The sequence below is a fragment of the Cucurbita maxima genome, unplaced genomic scaffold, assembly GCF_002738345.1.
Source record: "Cucurbita maxima cultivar Rimu unplaced genomic scaffold, Cmax_1.0 Cma_Scf00003, whole genome shotgun sequence".
Lineage (NCBI taxonomy): Eukaryota > Viridiplantae > Streptophyta > Magnoliopsida > Cucurbitales > Cucurbitaceae > Cucurbita > Cucurbita maxima.
The window spans coordinates 6,936,781-6,957,714 of record NW_019272019.1 but is presented as its reverse complement, the minus strand read 5'-3'; the positions used below and the strand labels follow the sequence as shown (position 1 = coordinate 6,957,714).

At 37.3% G+C, this 20,934-nt stretch overlaps 3 protein-coding genes and 1 long non-coding RNA gene across 5 annotated transcripts in view; 1 reads left to right on the top strand and 3 right to left on the bottom strand.

The window, feature by feature from the left end:
• The window catches only part of LOC111476375 (epidermal growth factor receptor substrate 15-like 1), a 10,280-nt gene extending 4,633 nt beyond the window's left edge, over nt 1–5,647 (bottom strand). Inside the window, exons 1-6 of the mRNA XM_023120010.1 lie at nt 5,132–5,647; nt 3,351–4,419; nt 2,623–2,841; nt 2,298–2,527; nt 1,969–2,043; nt 41–112 (exon numbers count right to left, since the gene is read on the bottom strand). Coding sequence (XP_022975778.1) covers nt 41–112; nt 1,969–2,043; nt 2,298–2,527; nt 2,623–2,841; nt 3,351–4,419; nt 5,132–5,251 — 1,785 coding nt within the window. The 5' untranslated portion in view covers nt 5,252–5,647. The remainder of the gene's footprint in view (nt 1–40; nt 113–1,968; nt 2,044–2,297; nt 2,528–2,622; nt 2,842–3,350; nt 4,420–5,131) is intronic.
• LOC111476374 (Fanconi anemia group J protein) overlaps nt 1–20,934 on the top strand; it is a 26,809-nt gene extending 5,875 nt beyond the window's left edge. Inside the window, exons 2-29 of the mRNA XM_023120009.1 lie at nt 10,379–10,834; nt 11,513–11,597; nt 11,696–11,771; nt 11,993–12,057; nt 12,169–12,213; nt 12,329–12,429; nt 12,513–12,654; nt 12,777–12,838; nt 12,920–12,993; nt 13,082–13,152; nt 13,523–13,610; nt 13,702–13,774; nt 13,857–13,952; nt 14,896–15,004; nt 15,373–15,466; nt 15,548–15,631; nt 15,708–15,864; nt 16,019–16,209; nt 17,241–17,285; nt 17,460–17,488; nt 17,570–17,691; nt 17,796–17,843; nt 18,186–18,310; nt 18,412–18,543; nt 18,629–18,690; nt 18,930–19,869; nt 20,007–20,078; nt 20,205–20,934. Of these exons, the coding sequence (XP_022975777.1) occupies nt 10,468–10,834; nt 11,513–11,597; nt 11,696–11,771; nt 11,993–12,057; nt 12,169–12,213; nt 12,329–12,429; nt 12,513–12,654; nt 12,777–12,838; nt 12,920–12,993; nt 13,082–13,152; nt 13,523–13,610; nt 13,702–13,774; nt 13,857–13,952; nt 14,896–15,004; nt 15,373–15,466; nt 15,548–15,631; nt 15,708–15,864; nt 16,019–16,209; nt 17,241–17,285; nt 17,460–17,488; nt 17,570–17,691; nt 17,796–17,843; nt 18,186–18,310; nt 18,412–18,543; nt 18,629–18,690; nt 18,930–19,869; nt 20,007–20,078; nt 20,205–20,348 (3,699 nt within the window). The 5' untranslated portion in view covers nt 10,379–10,467 and the 3' untranslated portion in view covers nt 20,349–20,934. The remainder of the gene's footprint in view (nt 1–10,378; nt 10,835–11,512; nt 11,598–11,695; nt 11,772–11,992; nt 12,058–12,168; nt 12,214–12,328; nt 12,430–12,512; nt 12,655–12,776; nt 12,839–12,919; nt 12,994–13,081; nt 13,153–13,522; nt 13,611–13,701; nt 13,775–13,856; nt 13,953–14,895; nt 15,005–15,372; nt 15,467–15,547; nt 15,632–15,707; nt 15,865–16,018; nt 16,210–17,240; nt 17,286–17,459; nt 17,489–17,569; nt 17,692–17,795; nt 17,844–18,185; nt 18,311–18,411; nt 18,544–18,628; nt 18,691–18,929; nt 19,870–20,006; nt 20,079–20,204) is intronic.
• Nucleotides 6,395–10,059, bottom strand: LOC111476376 (putative pentatricopeptide repeat-containing protein At5g43820). Of its 2 annotated transcripts, none has more exons than XM_023120011.1 (2): nt 8,085–10,059; nt 6,395–7,143 (listed from the first exon to the last, which is right to left on the bottom strand). In XM_023120011.1, the coding sequence occupies exon 1, from the start codon at nt 9,871–9,873 to the stop codon at nt 8,146–8,148; it is 1,728 nt and encodes a 575-aa protein (XP_022975779.1). In that variant the 5' UTR covers nt 9,874–10,059; the 3' UTR covers nt 6,395–7,143; nt 8,085–8,145. The 2 variants fall into 2 exon arrangements, with proteins under 2 accessions (XP_022975779.1, XP_022975781.1); XM_023120013.1 differs by having other exon boundaries at nt 6,395–7,148; nt 8,086–10,059.
• Nucleotides 19,974–20,300, bottom strand: LOC111476384. The gene is made up of 2 exons (XR_002717070.1): nt 20,215–20,300; nt 19,974–20,042 (listed from the first exon to the last, which is right to left on the bottom strand). It is a non-coding gene; the product is annotated as an uncharacterized LOC111476384 (long non-coding RNA).

The following is a 20,934-nucleotide window of genomic DNA, read 5'->3' as shown; positions in this document are numbered from 1 at the left end:
AAAAAAAAAAAAAAAAAAAAAAAAGAAGAGTAGAAAATACCTCACTCTTGTCAGCAGATCCCCTTTCTGTGATCTCATTTAATCTATTATTACATCTGCTCTTATGTAGAACCTGAAAAGAAGAAGACAATTATTACATGGAACTAATTACACACGTAAAAGAAAATACTCAGAAAATATTTTTGAACAAATATTAGCATTTACGCTCAAGCCCCAAGATAAGGGCTCACACCCATCCCCGATCTATGGGCCAAATTGTGGTATTGAGATATTTGCATGGACTTCAGGCCTAACAATTCTATTCTAGCCACTCTTTAAAAAAAAAAAAAATGAATAACCGATCTTTCATTGAAAAAATGAAAAAATACATGGGTGCACAATAATAAAACCCGAAAATGGGAGAAAAAAAGATCTATTAAGTCCAAAGTTAGAACTTGAGCACCCTCAATGAGAGTATAAGTCTCCATCTCTGAATCAAGCCCAAATTAGAAGGTCGTATAGAGTATGTTCAAGTGGGATCCTATGGTTGGTTCAACAATTAAAACTCCAAAAGAAAAAGAAGCCCATAGCCTAACAGAGCATGCTGTTAATTTGTCTCTGTTCAGGGAGTCAGATTCAAGTTGGAACATGGTAGAGAAATAGAGGTTTGAAAAGACTGATTGACTTCTTGACACGAAACAAAGAGACATCCAGGTGTTGTGGACTCCAGGAAGAATGCCCGGGACCTTAGATTTAGAAGGATCCTCAATGATAGCGAAGCAGTTGAATGGGCAACTTGATGTAGGGGCTGCTTGTAGTTATTGTCTTAAACAAAGAGACATACTGATATTTGGTTTGTTTGGTTAAGTTGGTTGGTTTACTGTGGGGTTAAACCTAGTTGTTTTACTTCTATAAATTGTCCCTTTGGCTATTGTATTCAAATAGACGTTTCTTTGGATAAAATCTTGGAGTATTTTTTATACATCACAGCTCTAAAAGATATTTTGATGGAGTTAAAAACCCATTTCTGATGCTGATGGCAGAACTTGAGCATGAGATAAAACAGGGAGTTTTTTCAGTAAATCAATATATGGTCCCCTCATGAATAATATGGAGATTATTCCCAGGCCCATTACTAAATTTTTAAGGAGTCCTAAAATACCCAAAAAGTGAAAGGTTTCATCTAAATAGTATTTGTCAGAGTGATAAAACCAGAAAAAACACCCTAACCCTAATGCAACCTCCCTCCAAACTGGCCTATTTTATGCAAAGATTGGATTGAAGATTAGAATCATCTCCCTTTTCATTGCGCTTTCGCATGATATACTTGGCAGACTGATTAATTTTGCTTCGAATGTCAGAGTGCTGCCTCCCTAGCATCATTGACTCATCTTGGTTCAATTGGCTCAATTCAGAAATTCAAGGTCAAAGCCGGAGTTTTGTGGATCAAAAATCAGTTAGCAATTTTTTGCCAATTTAGTGCAGACGAAACAAAATTTTCTTAAATATCTGCAGAGATGGATATACGGTCGGACAATATTTTCTTCTAATAAAAAATAAAATAAAAATCTTCAACGTTCCTGAACTGCAATTTAATTCAATTAATTCTGGCAAAGAAAAATAAAGGAAATGACATATCAACATGCCCAAAGTAGTTTTCATTGCACCAAACATGGGAATGCCAAGTGGATTGGGTGGTTCATGATTTCAGTCATAGATAGGTGCTTAGAAAGGGAGTATTTATTAAATCAAATTTATTCAGAAACTTACATCTTTTAAAATTAAGTGATTAGATCTAGTTGTGAACTCACACAGAGCTAATGACTACTATACAATTATATCTGTTCTAGCCTATGAGTAACCATTATTGGCACACAATATAAAGAGAAAAAAATGTGTAAATTTATAGAAGTAAACTAATAGTAGGAATTGCGTATTGAACACATACTACTAAGAAACTGAAAGCAAAGAGCAACAAAGAGTACTTACAATTTCCTGCATCATCGTTCGATAGAATTTAATCTTTTCTTTTGAGTCCAAAATAACATTCGCTGTCTCTCCAACCTATCCAGGATGAAACAAGAAACATTAGAGAGAATAATGCTACATAGCAGGTGAAAACATGTTAACCATGAATTCACGAGGAAAACAAGAAAAGAAAGTATATACTTAACAAGATATAAGGGGAATTTTAAAAAGAGTAAAAAAATAGAACCCATCAACAAGCAAGTAATGGAATTCCACATTCACACCAAGAAAAAACTAGGTCCTCTCCAAAGAAAGGTCATGAAAGTTAGCAGATAGATATAAGGAAATACCATTTTCCCAGATGCTTCTGTAGCATCTTGAGCATTTAAACTAGCCGAATTTTGTTGGCCCTTCTCAGAATTGTCCAGAAATGAATCCTCCAACACTGGAGCCCTTGATTTCTGCTCATTGGATAGTTTAGCACCATCGACCTTCGAAGCAAGTACATGTGTTGGGGGCCTCAATCCTACAGTTGGTGCCATTGACCGAGCAGTGACCTGAGGTTGCTGCTGTCCAAATCCTAATTTCAACGAAGGAAAAGTTAGATAAAAATACAAAAATGAGAGAAAAAGAGGGCAAAAGAAAATAAGCACAACTAACAACTCTGGTAAGTACCAGGACGAGGACCCCAAGCTGCATTCGGATGGACAATGTTAGATTGTCCTGTCATGGACAACAGAGTCTCATCAAACATAAGATTACTTGGAAGCACAGCTGGAAGAGGTCGACCTTCCCTGTAACGTTCCATGAGATATAAAGCAAAACAAAACTCTCTAAGAGAAAGCATGCTGTCATTGTCTTGATCAGATAAGTCCCACACCTGCTTCAAGACCTCTGAGAATATGAAACATGGCTCAAGTGTTATAACAAATTAAAAGGATATTCATAAAAGCAAATTTACAAGAGCTTCAGTGAAACAAGCAGAAATCAGGACATGGGCATAACTTCATAGGGATTACAGAAAAGTATATGCCAATTTTTTAAGCTAAAACTATCTTCATGGTATTACATCAGAAAGCAAATATGTTTGCAAATACTCAAATTGTATCTAAATGCACAATATAAAAAGAGTCGTTGAGTAAAAGGCAATGCTAAATCTTTTTGTATATCAAGGTGAAAACAGCCATAACCTCTAAACTTGCAACTTTAAACATATTCATTGAGCACATATGTTCATTTCCCCTTTTTTCTGTGTGATACATAAACAGGAGAAACAGGAAACCTCCCTAAATTGCTTGATTGCTGCTTGAAATAGGTAACTTGTGCTTCATCTACTATGTGAGATTACATTCTAGATCTAAAAATTAAAAATTAAAAAATAAAAGAACAAAGGAAGTCTATACCTCTAGGTAATCTCCAACTTAAAAATAGATTCCGTGCCTGCTCACCGGTAATTCTACCATCTTTGTCAGTGTCTACTTCCATAAAAACTTTTGTGTACTTCTGAACATCAGTTGGTTTCATTTTTGGCCAAGTAAGCTGTGTATTTTCAGAAGTAGAGTTCCTGGCTCCAGTTGTGATCCCAGAAGATATAAGTGGTGATGGACTGGTTGCTCGAACCTCCTTGCTAGGTTCCAATGATGTCTGAGAGAGCTGCAACTGTGAATCAGATATTGGTCTTGAAACAAATGCACTCTGCAATGACTCCATGGAGTTGTGCTTACTTAAAGGCTGGGATACACTGGAACCTGCAACAAACGCTGATGGACCAGTACCACTATTGGCTGCATTGTTGAGTCCAGAAGATTCTGGTGTAGGTGGAGATGGAGTAACAGAAAACATGTCAGCACCAAATGCCGACTTAGAAGCAAATCCGTTACCAGTAACAGCTGGTGCTGTATTATTATGCATAGGCTGTGAAGTCATTAAAGCTGGTGATAACGATGTAGCTGGGGAAGCCACAGAAGGGCTAACTCCCCTAGGCCCAGCAGCAGGGCCACCACCTGGCGTGAGCCAACCATTTGGGTTTGAAAGATTTGAACCCAGTACATTTCCTCCTCCTGAGGATTCAGAGGCAGCAATAACCAGTTGCGTGTTGGAAGCAACACCACCAGGTGTGCCTTGAGGTAACCTCATGGAAGGATTTGGCTGGGCTGAAACATACTGCGGATTCACACCCACGTTTGGAACCCCTTGTCCCCTAAAGCCAAAATTTTGAGGTGCCGTTGGCGCAGGCATACTCATCTGTGGAGGAGATGCAGCAGTCACTGAAGTTGATTGAGTGGCAGATACAGCCGAAAGATCAATCTTGGGTGGGGGGATTTTCGCTGCAGCAGGACCATAGAGTGCTGCCTTAACAATTTCAGGTGTTAGCTCTCGCTTACTTTGAGCAACAGTTACGAGTCTGAGAGCATTATAAAATTCCAGTCGACCAAGGAAACCTGTTTTTCTCTGATCAGCATGCATCCATATCTGCAAGTAAAGAAGATAACCTAGATTGGCAAAACAATTTCCAGAACGACAGATTTGTAAGCATGTTAGCATTTCTTATTAAGTGGTGCCAGTAGACAATGGCAACAATTAAAGGCATCATCTTTTATATCGTTAGATAGTTATTAGAGGAGGATGAAGTAAGAGGACAAGCCTCTCAACATAATAGCTTCAATAAAGACTATATATACCAGTGGTTGAAACAGAATACAGATACAATACTGCTAAAGCTTGTATTGTACAAACGGACTAAATCAGCATCCGTTGGCCACATCACAAAATTGAAGTGCACCAATGCTGTCAATTCAATCTAATGGGGAAGTTATAAATTTCAATCACAGGTCTGACGATGGAATATGTGACAATTATATCTAAATATTAGATTGCAAGGGGTAAAAAATTAAAATCAAAAAGGAAAACCTCAAGGAAAAACTTTAGATAGGAAATTAAACACCAGAACTTTCCTAGAAGATACAGGTAACCACCTAACTCACAGACACACTCTTCCACGAGGCGAAGACGCTCATTTTTTTAAACCGAGAAACAAAGTAATGCTGTGAAAAAATAACAATTTATGGATTTCGAATTCGCAACCTAGTACAAGTACATGAACGCCATTGATCTAAGATAAATAACCCATGCGAAATCCGAATAAGAAAGAGTGACAGAGGGAGTATAGAGTGAAAAAGGGAACCTGCGCAAGAACATTTTTAGGCAAATTGGAGCCCTGAAAGAAAGCGACAGCTTCAGCTCCACTAATCCTTCCATCACCATCCAAATCGGCTCTCCGAAAGAATGCGTCGAACTGATCCATATCAGTCCACCCTGGATTGGATCCCGCCGGTAGCACACACAAAAACACAGAAGATCAAACTTACTCCTGACAATTCTCGTAGGCAGAAACGAAACTATGATCCCACTCGAGCATAGACAATCCAATCACAACAGTTGAGAACAAGCGCAGGCAACTAAGGAGATGCTAGGTCTATGCAGAAATTGGAGTGTTAGTGGAGAGATGAGCGCACAGATGAGCTGTGGTCTGAAGCATTGGATCGAGGGAGAGTGGAAAGGTGGGAAAAGGAAAGAAGCCGCCAATATACCGAACAAGGAAAATGAAGGAAAATGAAGGAAAATGAAGGAAAATTCAGGTAACGAGAACCATTTCTACAGAGAAAATTCCCCTCTTAATCTCGCTGCCTTAGTGACCAGAAATAACATCCTTTACTTCTCTTATTTTATATGAAATTAAAGGATAATAATTTTTTAATACGAGAGGCCTACATTTTCTTTTGACTAAATTAATAATAATGTCATTTAAAAAAAATTAAAAAATTCTTAACATTGATTAACACTTTATTTTAAAAATACCAAAACTTTTTTAATAAAATAAGAAAAAATTACATTTTCGGTGAGTACCACGTCTAAAAATACTTGTTCTATAGGTTTGAGTCAATGATTAGAAAACTTCCTTTTCTCAATCTTGATAGAAATTCTGAACCTATGGTCCTAGTTGAACCGGAGAGAACTAAATTCATATCGGTGTCATATAATTACTTAGCTGAGTGAGATATTTCGAGTTTAAAGATAATCTATAACGCAGTAATATTAACGAGTTTGAAGATAATCTATAAGACGTTAATTTTTAGTAATTGTCGGTAATAATGTTTTTAAACTTTTGTTTTATAAAGAATATTAATGTCAGTTGAAAAGTTTTAAAGTTTCTAAGTGTACATCTCAAATACTAATTTGAGGGGATTTTTGGAAACAATACAACTTCCATCTAAAACTATGATTTATATGGTTATCAGACACTATTGGCACCATTCTCAAGCATGCTGGACAATTTATAAATGCTTGTTTTTTCTCGAGAATTTGGAAAGGAAAACCTAGGCGTAATATACAAATTTACTACATAATAGAATAGAGAACAAAAAAATTCACTTTTTCGGAAGGGTACAAAAAAAAAAAAGAAGATCGACTATGGTAATAAAATTGGATAACGTGATGGTTTATTTTGGTACCAACTCTGTACAATTCACGTATCCATACACTTGATTTAAGCTCTTCAGCAGAAGAACAAGCTGAGCTGAGGAAAATGATGGAAAATTAAATAACTCCACTAGTACTTTCAAAGGGGTCAAGTTCTCGATCCTTCTTGCATTTTAGCCTCGAATAGTTATCGTGAGATCCCACGGTTGGAGAAAGGAACGAAACATTTTTTATAAGACTCTAGAAACTATGAGGCTGACAACAATACGCAATGAGCCAAACTAGACAATATCTGCTAATAGAGGCTTGGACTGTTATAGTTGGTATTAGAGTCACAGAATCAGACACCGGGCGGTGTACCAGTAAGGAATCTAAGCCTCAAAAGGACTGGATTGTGAGATCCCACGTCGGTTGGAGAGAGAAAGGAAACATTGAGTTGGTGCCCGCCATTTGCTAGGATTGAAAAGCATATCATCAACACTAGCTTGTATCCATACTCATCTGAAGCTCGGTTAAATCCTAATAAGAGATTCTTAAGTTGGGAACTATGGCACATCAATCCTTTGCGTTGTGGTGCAGAACTTGAGGTAGAACTCGAGGCGTGGGCACCACATGACTAAATGAATGGCCAAAGCGATCTGAAATGTTACCTGAGATGAGGGCGTTGGACACCAGATGAATAGCCAAAGCCCATAGGTATGCATCAAACGACGGACCCTGCAAAGTAAAAATGAATTGAATGAATGAAAACCTTGACAAACCAAACATAGTACACAATGACCTGGATAAAATCAATTGAATAAGAAACATAAGAAATTGTAATGGCCTAGATCCACCGCTAGCAGATATTGTCTTCTTTGAGCTTTCCCTTTCGGGTTTCCCCTCAAGGCTTTAAAACGCGTCTGCTAGGGGAAGATTTCCACACCCTTATAAAAGGTGGTTTGTTCTCCCCCCAACCAATGTGGGACATCACAATCCACCCCCCTTCGCGGCCCAGCGTCCTCACTGACACTCTTTCCTTCCTCCAATCGATGTGGGACTACCCCCAAATCCACCCCCTTTGGGGCCCAGCATCCTTACAGGCACATCGGCTCGTGTCTACCCCCTTCGGGGAACAGCGAGAAGGCTGGCACATCGTCCAGTGTCTAGCTCTGATACCATTTGTAACGGCCTAGATCCACCGCTAGCAGATATTGTCCTCTTTGGGCTTTCCCTTTCGGGTTTTTCCCCTCAATGCTTTAAAATGCGTCTGCTAGGGGAAGGATTCCACACGCTTATAAATGGTGGTTTGTTCTCCTCCCCAACCAATGTGGGACATCATAGAAACCTAGTGAAAATTCCCCAGCACCCTCTTTACCTAACTATCGTTCTTCCCGCCCATAAAAAAATTCAGGGAATCTTGACGAGCAAAACATAAGAAACAGTGCTCTAGTCAAAATGAACTAAATATGAGTAGAGATAAGATTTCTTCCATTTATTCAATATGGATTGCGATAAACAGAGCCCTGAAGTCTACAGTTTGAGACTTACCTCAGTGGAAGCCCAAGAAATTGCATAAACGGTGTCGTCTCATATATGTTTAACAAATAAAATTTAAGCAGTCTACATTTTAAAGCATACTAAGATACGTAGAATGTCTTCTGTAAAACGTTACTAACCTTCAGATGACCAAACAAGAGCAGAAAGAACTTGTTCGTAATTGACATGACCTAAAAGATTTCAATAATGCCATCCCTTGGCACGCCAACATCTTTGCAAATTGTCCTGATGACGAGCAACTTTGATTTTCAACCAGAGCCTATATGCCATCTCTGTTCTGTTAGAGGCCAACAGTTTGTTATTAAGCTTACTACGTATTTTCCTACTTGGGAAGAAACCCTGACGTAAACATTCCCCCATGACAAGTACAGCATTTTCAAGCTGCCCTGTTTTACAAAGGCAGTCAATGGCATGTTCATAAGTTTCCACGTCAAGATCATATCCACTTTCTTGCATCTCATTCCATATATTTAATAGCATACCAAATTTACCAAACAAAGAAAGCCGCATAAGCAACAATTTGTAAGCATTCTTGGATATCCTACATCCAACTTTTTTTGCTTTTTTGTAGATTAACATAGCTGCGTGCGGAGGACCATAACTACAGCTAAGTTTCATAAAGGATGTTATTGCCCCCGTAGTGGGAATAATTCTTACCACCATCTCATCAAACATTTCTAGTGCATCAGCCACTTTCTTGGCTTTAAGAAAGGCAATAATCAAATTGGAATAGGTGTTGATGTCGGGTTCACATTTATTGCTCAACATACGCTTGTAATAGGTTAGGCATTCATCAAAATCACCTATGCATATGAAGTTGGAGATCATTGCATTATAAGAACCAACATCTGGCGTACAGCCTTTTGCAACCATTTCATCAAAGATCTTGACAGCATCATCAATGCGATTAGCTCTGCCAAGACACTCAAGAAGATAAGTGTAGGTCAGACAATCTGGAGAAAATCCATCAGCTTCCATTGCTTTCAAAATTCTCTCAACTTCACTAAGCCTACCATATCTTGACCATCCACTAATTAAAATGTTATATGCCATAGCATTGAAAGGAACACTTCCCTTTATTAAATTAAAGAAGGAGTTTGCAGCGCCCACGTGAGATCGTTGACACATGCATTGAAGAAGAATATTCAAGGTTTCAGTGTCACATTTCAACCCATATTCTTTCAAGTTTTTGAATAATTGAAGTGCCTTAGAAACTTGGCGAGCCTTGACCAAACTGTCTACCACAATGGATACTGTTTCCATATTCACAATCACTCCCTTCCGTGTCATGTTGTGCAAAACATCAATCATTGAGTCAAAAAACCTTCTTCTACCTAAAGCTTTAAGAATTATGTTGTAACTAGAAGTATCTGTAGGTATCGACGGCTGTTTAATAGCCCAATCAAAGAAGGTAATCATAGCTTCGCTGCCTAAACTCCCCGTGTTCAGTACTTTGTTCACAACATCTTGGCTCAAATTCACATCGGTATTAGCTAAAGCATGTTCAATTGCTGTTTTACCATTCAGTTTTTGAAGGAAAACACCTCGCAATTTTTCTTCGGGTCGTAAAAATCCATCAACCGCCCTAATTGACACCTGTTTCTCAGTATGATTCTCTTTGACGGTGTCAGAAACCGAACCATAAGGATTGACTAGTAAAAGATCAGAAAGCTCTCTCATAACGAAGCGCTCGTCGATACTGCGTTGATACCGAATCCCATTACCCAAAACACTAACATCATCAAATAGATTTGATGGTTCATCTAGGGTTGAAAACAAGTATGATAAAGCCGATGAGAGCGAAGGCAGGTAAGGTAAGGGATAATGATACCTGCCACTGGTGAGACGTCCCAACAAGCACCCTTTGAATTGATACGAAAGATAACGCCGGGAAGCGCCGAATGCCATACAACCTAGCGATTGTTCCTGTGCTGAGAGAGAAGTATCCGAATGGCTAAAAGAGGTGAGCCAATACAAGGATGGGTCTTCCACCTGTAGGTTCGAACTGGTTAACTGAGATGCCGGCGGGAAGAAAGACGCCTCCTTTAGATTTCGCTCTCCGGGGCCGTCGGATATAGCAAAAAGGGTATTAAATTTCCACGTCATATCAGACCTTTTATATTTCGCAAAAGAAAAAAAAAGTTTTAATATAAACAATGTAGATATAATAATAATAATCATCATTAATTAGCGTAATATTTAACACTTTTGTCTATCTGGAACATAAAAATTTAAGAATATATATATATATATATATTTGTTAACAAATTATTTTTAACTGTTAAAAGAAAATTTTAATTAAAAAAAAAAAAAAAGCGCTCGCCGGCTATTGCAAGATGAAAAAGTTCTAGTTCCCGCCAAATTCAAGTACGATAAACCCTAACTCTTCTCGCCAATGGTTTCCAGAAAAAAGAAAAGAACTCGATCGTGTAGTTCACCAAGCTAGATAGTTCTCAGGGAGTTCGAATATCCCTACCCGATTACCCGTGCAACATTGCGAAAATGGTATATGCGAAAGGAAGGACGAACAAGCCCAATCCGACTCATCAGCTCACAAAGAAAGTCTACCCGATTGGTGGCATCCAAGTGGAATTTCCATACCGACCCTACGGTTCGCAGCTCGCATTCATGGGTAGAGTTATATCCACCCTTGATCGAGCCCAAAGAGAAGGCCATTGCCATGCATTGCTGGAATCTCCGACTGGAACCGGGAAGTCACTTTCACTTCTGTGTTCGACTCTCGCCTGGCAGAAGAACTATAAGATAAAGAATCAGGATGCTAATTCTTGTCACTCGAAGCCTGCTCCAGAGGCTGCCACAGACCCTCTTGCTTTTGGCGGTGGATTTATTCCAGAAATGCAGCCGTCAAGTAAGTTTTCAACGTCTTTACTCTGATCATCCGAACACCTTAAACGCACGAATTCGATTGAGCGGTTAGATAGTGACATAGAAAAAAATAGCTCAAGTTCATGGACATTTTTATTCTTGTTTAACTGGGTTCACCTTGCGAGCTCATTAGGCTTATATCGCGAGGATATAGCTAGGGCGATTCTTATGATGACATAGATTTTCTTTGCGCGCTGCCTGCAACAAAACACGTTCATTATCTTGAACTGTTCTTTTCGTCGACGGTTAATTGGTTCTGGGACTGTTGGTTTGTTTTCTTGACGAATGAGGTTGAGAAAAAGTGAAGAATACGAAGGTTGGAAAAGAGTTGTTTTTCTACTATCCAGTACGGAATATCGAATTTCAAACGATTATTGAAAATAGCTATTGTGAAATGCGGATGCTGCCAAGCTTTTGATTTGCATGTGGTTTTTTGTCATTTGTACTGAAATTTCTATTGATGGAATGACCTCGATCAGCAATAGAATAACATTGCTCACATTTTTCACTATTTGCATTTCGTTCTTCTTCATTATTATTATTATTTTTTTCCTGTTTTTGTGTGTGTGTATGTGTGTGTGTGTGTTTTAGAACTTTTTATTTGTTTGTTTGTAAAGAATGGGACAATAACTTCTTCTGAGGAATATGTTGGGTTTTCTAGCGTCTGTAAATACGGAGTCATCTCTTCCAGTGCAAAACAACAAAAGCCAGAAGAAAAAAACAGCCCCGACCATATACTATGCCTCGTAAGTTTCAATCTATTGTAATGTGAAATAAGGGATGTGAACCTCAAATCGTTTTTCTCATTTACATGATCCTGATGCTATACGTTTTATTATTCAAGGAGGACACATTCACAGATAGCACAAGTGATCCGCGAGTATAGGAAAACTACCTATCGAGTGCCTATGGCAGTGTTGGTATGTCACCTCTTCAACACGTAACTGTTCTTTTGTACGTGTATAACTTTTTTTTATGAGATTGTGCATTGAATAAATTTGAGAATTTTAATAAGCTGGCTTTGGCTGTAAGAATCCCTTGTGCTCTACTGTCAGCTGTGGTCCAGTTGCAATGCATTTCTGGGTAGTCTTCTGTAGGTTCTACTGGGCTGTTTATTTACTAACCCCCTTTTTATCCTCAGGCATCTAGGAAACATTTCTGCACAAATCCTCATGTACGAGGGAAAGATAACATAGATGAACAATGGTGCATATTTTTCTCCAAAGGCACCTTTTTCTTGATTGTTTGTCTTTTTCCAGTTAAATAAAGTCATTTGATGTTCTCTTTTTCATTTTAAAATTTGTTGAATTATACCAGCAAACTACTATTGAGGGATCAAGGTGCAGGATGCTATGAATTTAAGTTAGTTATCTTTATCCTTTGTCTTCCTCAATTTAATTTAGTTCTTTCACAATTTACTTAATTTAAAGCAATCAGCAAAGGAAGATAAGTAATACTTCATTTTTCTAACAAACAGAAATTTCAACAAGGTTAAAAGTCATCCAACTCTTCAGAGAGGAGGATGTCATGAAGTTCATGACATTGAAGATTTGGTGAAAGTTGGAGAAGTGGTAAAAGGTTAATCTCTAAGTTTTGAGGTGTTTAACATGCCTTATGTTGTCATCACATCTTTAACTTGATAATTTCTTTATACTTTTTAGGTTGTTCATACTATGCAGCTCGTTCTATGGCAGACGATGCACAGCTGGTGTTTTGCCCATATAGCTATGTTGTCAATCCAGTTATTCGAGGAGCAATGGATGTAGATATTAAGGGTGCGATTGTGATTCTTGATGAAGCCCAGTATGTGTACTAGCATCAACAAATTCTCTGTTTCCTTTTACCTCGGTTGGAATTATGGTGACTCCATGAGATAGCTATCAAATGCTGGCAATTAATTCGTTTAATATGTTTTCATTTTTCAGTAATATAGAGGATATTGCCCGTCATGCTGGTAGTGTGGACCTTGACGAGGATACTTTAAATAGTAGGTTATTGAAATTCTACTTGTTTGTTTGATGATTTAAGAAAGATGTTTCTTATGGCTTGCTTTTCACATCTTTCAAAGAATTGCAGATGGAGTTAGAGCAACTATGTTATACTGATTCTTTGGTTTACCAGCCACTGTATGAAATGACACAGGTGATTAGTTATAATTACTCTTCCTCAGAATGATTTGTAATTATCTTCAAAGATCTTTTGAGATTTAGTAGTCCTACTGAACTTTTAGGATCTCATAAGTTGGATTGATCAGAGGAAGACCACACTGCAGAAGCGCGAGTTTCAGCATTATGTCACCTGGTGAGTTATGAAAGAAAATTTTACCGGTTTTGCTGTAACATTTGATTTCTCAGTTGCATATGGTTTGTCTGTGTTTTGGTGTAATGAAACGCAATATCATATAGTTCACTTTGTCTCTTTTTAGATTGCTTGATTCAAGGAAGAATTAAATTTATAATGTTTTTCTTGATGTAGCTAGAGTGTTTTATGCATTTTGGGTATAAATTCCAGATTAAACGTGTTTCTTTTTACACTTCAAGACTTTCAATAAATATGCACGTTTTGCTTATTTTCTCCTATAAATGGTGGATTTGATCTCTCTAGTAGTTTATATCAGTTTGACAATATCTGTCTATGAGACATCCTATTTCTACGTTCATGAATGTTGTAGTTGGACTGGCAATCATGCTCTAAGGGAACTCCAAGAAGCTAATATAACTCAACAATGCTTCCCCATTTTGCTTGAATGTGCAACTAAGGTATCCTGGTCTTTTTGGGTCCTTTCAGTAATTTGGGGGACGTTTCATTTTGCTCTTATTATCTCAAAGTTTCACCATATGCTTGTTTAAGGCTATTAAAGCAGGTTTAGATACGGAGTCTGATGCTCCACATTTGAGTGGCCTGTCAGTGATAACGCTGGAAGGTAAGAGGCTACAGGGTACAGCCTTTGCTTCATTTTTATGTCAAACTATCAATATTGAATATTTCTAATTTATACAATGCAGGGTTATTCTCTTCACTGACATATTTTTTCTCAAAAAATGGTTGCCACATGTCTGATTACCAGCTTGCATTACAACGCCATGTTAAAAGAGATCCTGGTAATCAGTTGCTTAGTCTTCTTTTTGATACACCGCCTGCAAGATTTTTCAGTCAATGATTACAGTTCTTGATACCCTTTTTAGTTATAAGAAACAAACTTCCATTGATCTATAAATACAAAAAGGAGAAAACCCATCCTCCAGGAGCTGGTCAAGCTTTTATGAAGGCTTTGATAGAATATATATGCGCTTGTGTGTGTGTATGTATGTATGTATAAAAGGAGTATAGGTGCAACAATTACTAAAAGACAGCACACTATAAAGAAGCCAAAAAAATAACCTCACAATGTGCAATTGATCATAGAAGTCCATATTTAAATATCATCAATTGTATGATAAGGTTTCATCTGAAGTTCCCAAAATAAAGCATTAATTGCATCAAGGCAAGAACTTTAGCCCGATGCTTTGGTGAAAGTGTGGGCACACACAAGCTGGCAGCACAACAAACTCAAAAGGAAATGATATAGGATCAGAAAGATACATATCACGATAAATGGTTGGAAGTATGGAATTAATTAACTGAACTCCAAGTTGTTTGATTCTATCTGTTTTTCTTTTCTCCATCGAGAAGCAAATCATTTGTGATTCGGTATTTTAGCTGTCACTAAGTTGAGACTCCTGTTCCCAAGTCTTCATTGTTGTCTGAAGACATCGAAGAGAAATGCATTCCTTCCAATCTTTATATAATGGTGATGATGCAATTAACTTGAGTATTGACTTTATAATGCAGAGAGTTGACTTTTAATCACTTGAGGGAAAATGAGAGAAGTTTGTCTGATGTTATCCGGAACTGACTTGCTAGTTTAGGCTTATCAAGTGGAGAAAAAATTCACTGAACTTATCTTGACAATTAGAAATCTAACTGTTCCTTTTTGTTTCTGTTGAAATAGGCTTTATTTATTTATTTATTAATGTAGATTTATTTATTTATTTTTCATTTCAGGAAATGTTCATGTTGACTGGACGCATACTTTCAGTTTGTGGTGCTTGAATCCAGCTGTTGTATTTAGAGACATTGGCGATCTTTCCTTATCAGTTATCTTGACATCTGGGTGAGCATCTAAGACTTGAAAAGTGGAATGTGATGTATTAAATAGTTTCTGAAAATCATAAAATATCTTCAAGCTAGGCTTAAACAACTATGCTTTTCAGCCATGTTAATTGAATTTTAACATATCCTCCTTTCTTCTGTAAGAAAAAAGACTTGGAGTTTCTTATTGATCAGAGTTTATAGGTTGATTATAAGTCAGTCATTTAGCACATTTCTAGACATCATACTGAGTTGACAGTATGGAAATTGAGATGCTTCTTTAAAGTGCTTGCTCTTTTCCCTACATCTTCATTTTGTGGGACATATTGTATATATGGTGCCTAAGCAGGCATTTCAACTATCTAATCATTTCTGATTTCACTCAATTAGGACCCTGTCACCTATGAATTCCTTCTCATCTGAACTTGGAGTTCAGTTTGGAACTTCACTGGAAGCTCCTCATGTAATTGACGTGGAATCACAGGTTCAAATGGACTTTTCCTATTTTCTGATTTGTCTATTCCTGCAACTGTTAAATTTTGACCTATCGATAACTGTACTGCAGGTGTGGCCAGCTATTATATCAAGTGGTCCAGGAAACTATCCACTCAATGGAAGTTATAAAACGGCCGATGGATATGCATTCCAGGTATTTTTGGAATTTCATGATTGCTCTAAACTTATTATAGGATTTTTGCGGTCTTATACTGGTTGTTTTCTTAAAGGATGCCCTAGGAAAATCTCTGGAGGAGATATTTTTGATCGCTCCTGGTGGCTGTCTAGTGTTCTTCCCTAGTTATAAGCTGATGGAGAAACTCCAAAATCGTTGGTCTGAAACTGGTCAATGGTCTCGACTGAATGCAAGGAAGTCCCTATTTGTTGGTAAGGCTAGTTTATATTCTCTCTGTTGGTATATAGTTTTTTTTTTTAATTTTATTTAAGATGAGTTGAATTATTTTACATTGCTTGCATGCCTATATTTTCTTTTTTCTTTTTTGCGTGTTGCGTTAAGAATGATTTCAATTGTTTCATATAGAGCCAAGGGGAGGAACTCAAGAGGATTTTGATTCCATTTTGAAAGGATATTATGATACAATACGTCTTGGTGATAACTTCGTAGTCGAGAAGAAGAGGCGAGGTAAGAAGGTTAAACCCAATCACCCGTATGTGATTGGCTGTGAAAATCCCAAGGAAGGTGCAGCACTCTTTGCAGTTTTTCGAGGAAAGGTGTGTTCCATTTGATTACTTAAAATTCAATTACTTTCCTTGTTTCTTTACGGCAACACCATGCTTTATTGTAACACTATGACCCAAAACAACCATGAGTGTTGATATACAGTTTCCAGTTTGAAAGATAAACACCCGTGATTTCCTATTAGCATTAGTAATTTCAATAAATTTTGACATGCTGTTGCCTAAACTGATATAGCTGATGGAAATTTTAACTTTGATGCTTCTTTTGCGCATGATGGTAAACTGTAATATTGTTTTTTTAGAGGCTGTAGTAAACGGTAATAGTATTAAATACCTAGAATCTCTTAATTTAACAAGGCAGCCTAAAATTTCTCCAAATGTCATATTTATACAATTTGATATGATGGTAGCATTAGAGATCCAGACTAGAGTTTCTGCATCAAAGTTTCACCAAGCTCTGAAGTTTGCTTTAAAACCCTGCTATGTATCATGTATCTGAGCTAAGAGTTTCTGCATCATACTTTTTTATAGCAGTCCACTATTTGGTTGAATGGACATGAGCTTCAGTGATATTGATTATTAGTTGTAGCATTGTAGGCATTTATTCATTTAGGGGACTTTTCCATGTTAAGGCATCGTGAGCTGCTAGCCCAAACCATTAACCTTACTCTATGATAGACTCCAAATCACAGATTTGAGGCGAGGAGAGGAAGAAATATTGATTTACATGGCATGTCCAGTTCTTGTTGAGGATTCCAAGAGGCATGAGGCAAGGCACTCTAGTTGAGGCGTATACCTTGGCATGCCTCATGTGTTTTCTTTTCTTTTCCCTTTATTAAGACATATGTAAGAACTTCATTCAATAATGATCCAATAGGTGGAAGTTGCTGGTTCTGGAAAGAAAACTATGACATTTAATGATCCAACAAGTTTTTATTAAAAAAGAATCCAGTAAGATGATTTTATGATGGAACTTTCCCTTGAAAGTTCTCTTTGAGAAGTTCAGTTTCTTATAAAAAAAAAGGGTTTATTTTGCGTATCCTAAATTGCCTTGTTGTGTGCAGGTTTCAGAAGGAATAGACTTTTCTGATGATAATGCTAGAGTGGTTGTATCCTTTCTTCTTTTAAACATCTTCTTTCCTTGTGTTTGGGAGTGCCTTATGTCCATTGTCATATTAATGAATGGATTGGACTTGTAGCTATAAATCATAAAGTCGGTGTCTGTCAAGTTGAATGTTTTCTTTTTATGTATTTATTCATAGAAAGTCTTAACTAACATTCAGATAATAGTTGGTATTCCATTTCCAAATATGTAAGAACTTCATCCTTCCTTTACTTTTGGAAAATAGTATATAATGTTATATTCTGATTATTTATTTATAATTCCTTCCAGAAATGATATTCAAGTTTCATTAAAGAAAAAGTTCAATGACACATATAAACTATCCAAAAACCTTTTAAGTGGAAATGAGTGGTATTGTCAACAGGCCTTCCGAGCTTTAAATCAAGCTGCAGGTATGCTTTGTAGCTGTTCTCATTACTTATCATTTTCATGTGCATATGTGGAGTGGCATCATGCAAATAACCTTTTTATATTTTGTAACAATTTCTTTCTGTAGGACGCTGTATTCGACACAAGTTTGACTATGGTGCCATTGTCCTATTAGGTAATTGCTTTAATTTCACTTGTCCATTGCCTCTAAATAATATGAGATTCTCTGGTCACTAATTTTGTATGTATGCATATATGGTTGTTTGTGCGGGGTAGAGGAAGAAATCCACATATTTAACGAGAACAGAAGTCCTTCAAAACTTGCATGGAAGCTGCCATTCCTTGGCTGTAACATTTTAGCTAGTTTTATGGTTTCGATATTGTTTTTGCTATATACTCATATTTATAAATCTAAAATTTTCTTGTCACTCTTAAAGTAATTCTTTGGCAGACACATAAGCTTATTTAATACTCAAATCTCCCATAGCTTTTACATTTTCCTTTTTTGGTCAAACAGATGAGCGTTTTCAGGAAGAGAGGAACAGGGCATACATTTCAAAGTGGCTAAGAAAATCCATTAAACAATTTGATAACTTCGAACAGTCTATGGAGGGCCTAAAATCCTTTTTCAGCGACATTAAGGTCTGGAACATATTTCCCATGCTTCTTCTGTGCTATTTTCTTCCTTTTCATACTTTGGTCAGCTGATGAACCATAGTACATTATTGTTGTCTTCACTTTAGGAGCGCATTAGCAAGAATACAGAAAGTGACTTGCAGAAATTTGAGAATGAGGAGCACATTACTCTTACGGACCCTGGGAGCTTTAGAAGAAAGAAGATAGAGAAATTTGACAAAACCTATTGTGGGCAGAAAGTTAGTACTACAATAATGACGTATGATACCTGTTTTTTTTATAATTGAAATCTCAATGTGATTTTGACGCTCAAGCTTCTCTCAGGTTCATGAGGATCCTAAAAACTGTATAATTGATCTGGACTGCAGTGTTGAAACAGATACGAGGTAAATATGGATTCCCTTGCTTATATTTTTTATGGCATGACCTATGAAGAGCTGAGAATTTATTAGCTTTTCCATGTTGGTATATAATTTGTATAACTAAGAACGTTTGTACAGGAACTGTAATCAGGCAGATGATCAGTTATCATACCTCTATAAATTTGATGTTCTTATTATCTCCCTACTCAGCAATCAATATGTATTTTTCATTTGCAATGGTCTTGAACCACTGGTTTTTGCAGGAACCATGAGTTTCTATCTACGGAAACCGACCTTCAAGTTCCAGATTCACCAATTGTGCAGGAGACTCCTTGTGTTGATGTTGGAGGCATCCCTAGTCCAGGAGACTCCAAAGATGAGCGATCAACTTCAACCATAATTGAGGCCTACTCTGAGTTTCCCGATCAATTCTCTAACCATTCTTTATGTTTTACGAAATCAACAAGATCTCCTCTTACATCCGAAACTTCAATGCTACATACTCCTGAAAGAAATGTTGCTGCAAATGCCTACAGCTTTGCACGAGAAACAGAGTCTTTGGATATGAGTGTAAATTCTCATACCCAGAAAAGGAGGAAGTCTATGGGTTTAACTATTACGAAACTTGCTCAAGAAGCGTTTGTTGCTGATCCCAAAACCAAAAACCCCAAATGCAACAGCTTGGACAAAAGCTCAATAATTAGCGGAAGTTTAAATAGCCCAAAAGATACTAGTTATGAGATTGTTCTCACAGAAGGGAAGTCTAAGAGTTCAAATGTTCCCCAAGTGCTCAATCTAAATGACACCCTTCCTGTTTGTCTGTCTGCTGGCCTTCCAATGGACAAAAAGTTGCATCTGTCTTGTGCACTTTGTAGAAACCCACTGGGTCGTCCGGAGAACCATTTATATCTATCGTGCTCATTTACAGTATCATCAAAAACACACTTAGTATCGACATATAAGGAAAGCTTAAAACCTCAAAATGCCAATTTGCCAACAAATATACCGGTTGTTATGACAGACATCTTATTTGTTAACCAGAGGCTCCTAGTTAGGTCTTCAAAAGGTTCAGGACGTGGTATCTGGAGTGAGGAGGATGGTTGTGTATTCAATTCTGTCTTTTGCCCCTTCTGTTGCACTGACAACTGTATTGGTGTACAGATCATGGCAACTGATGCATCAAATATTCAGTTACTTGATAAGGTACGTGTTATTCAATTTTTCTAAAATTTCATGAGATGCATATGGATTTTTTGTAGTTCAATATCTCGAACTTTATTGTGATAATTTTGTCCACTTTTTTTAAAAAATTTCATGTCTCTTTGCCCATCATTTTGCAGGTGATGTTTTACCTGGAGTGTTTGGAGATCCAAGACCTAAAAGCAAATACAGAGAAGGCTTCAGTAAACAAGGTAGATTGTGATTTAATTTATCATATGAAGGTGATTCGTATACGAATAGGGAAAAGTAAACTTGGTAGAGGAGAATTTGATGAGAAATGAAACTTATAGTATGATGGCTCGTTCCTTCTATTTCAGGAAATATTACCTGTTAGTAGCTCAGCCAAGAATAAGTCGGCCGTCATGGAACCCATTGAAAATTTTTCGTACTCCCCTGGGCCGCTAACCTCAGGAGGATGGAGGTCTACAAAATTGAAAGTCAGACGGAAGGAAACTTCATAGAAATATTCACGAAGATTAGTTGTTCTGCTTGGCCTAATTTAACCAGTGTTGCAGTCGAAACCAATAAAATTGTCTGCTTGTGTACCTAGGGGTACAATGGGAGATCTGGGCCATTTTGATTGGTCAAATTCACCATTCAAGGAATGCAGCTAACGTGGAAGTGTCAGTGTGTCTGGAGAAAGAACCTCTTAATCTATGTTCATCTACACTACAATTGTAAAGTTTACTGCATATCTATCTCGATCATTTATTTCCGGGTTGTAAAGTCCTCTGTATAGTTTCTGCATGATTGGTTTGTGACACTGTCATGCTGTTTTAGAGATAGGATAGCATTGTAGATCCCCAACTATCTATAGTGTTAGAAAACTTCCGTGGCCTGTTGAAGGTATGGTTGCACTCAAATTGGAAATTTAGTGAACTTAGTGTTACGGGTATAACTTCAGGATTTCGTGTATGATCTTTTTAGTTCAAGGGGGGAAATAAAAAACTTTTTCCATGAATATTGATCAGGATTTTGGATGAAGTTGCATCATGTACTATTTTCTAGCCATTTGGCTGGTTAATTCATCAGCAGAACTTTAGATCT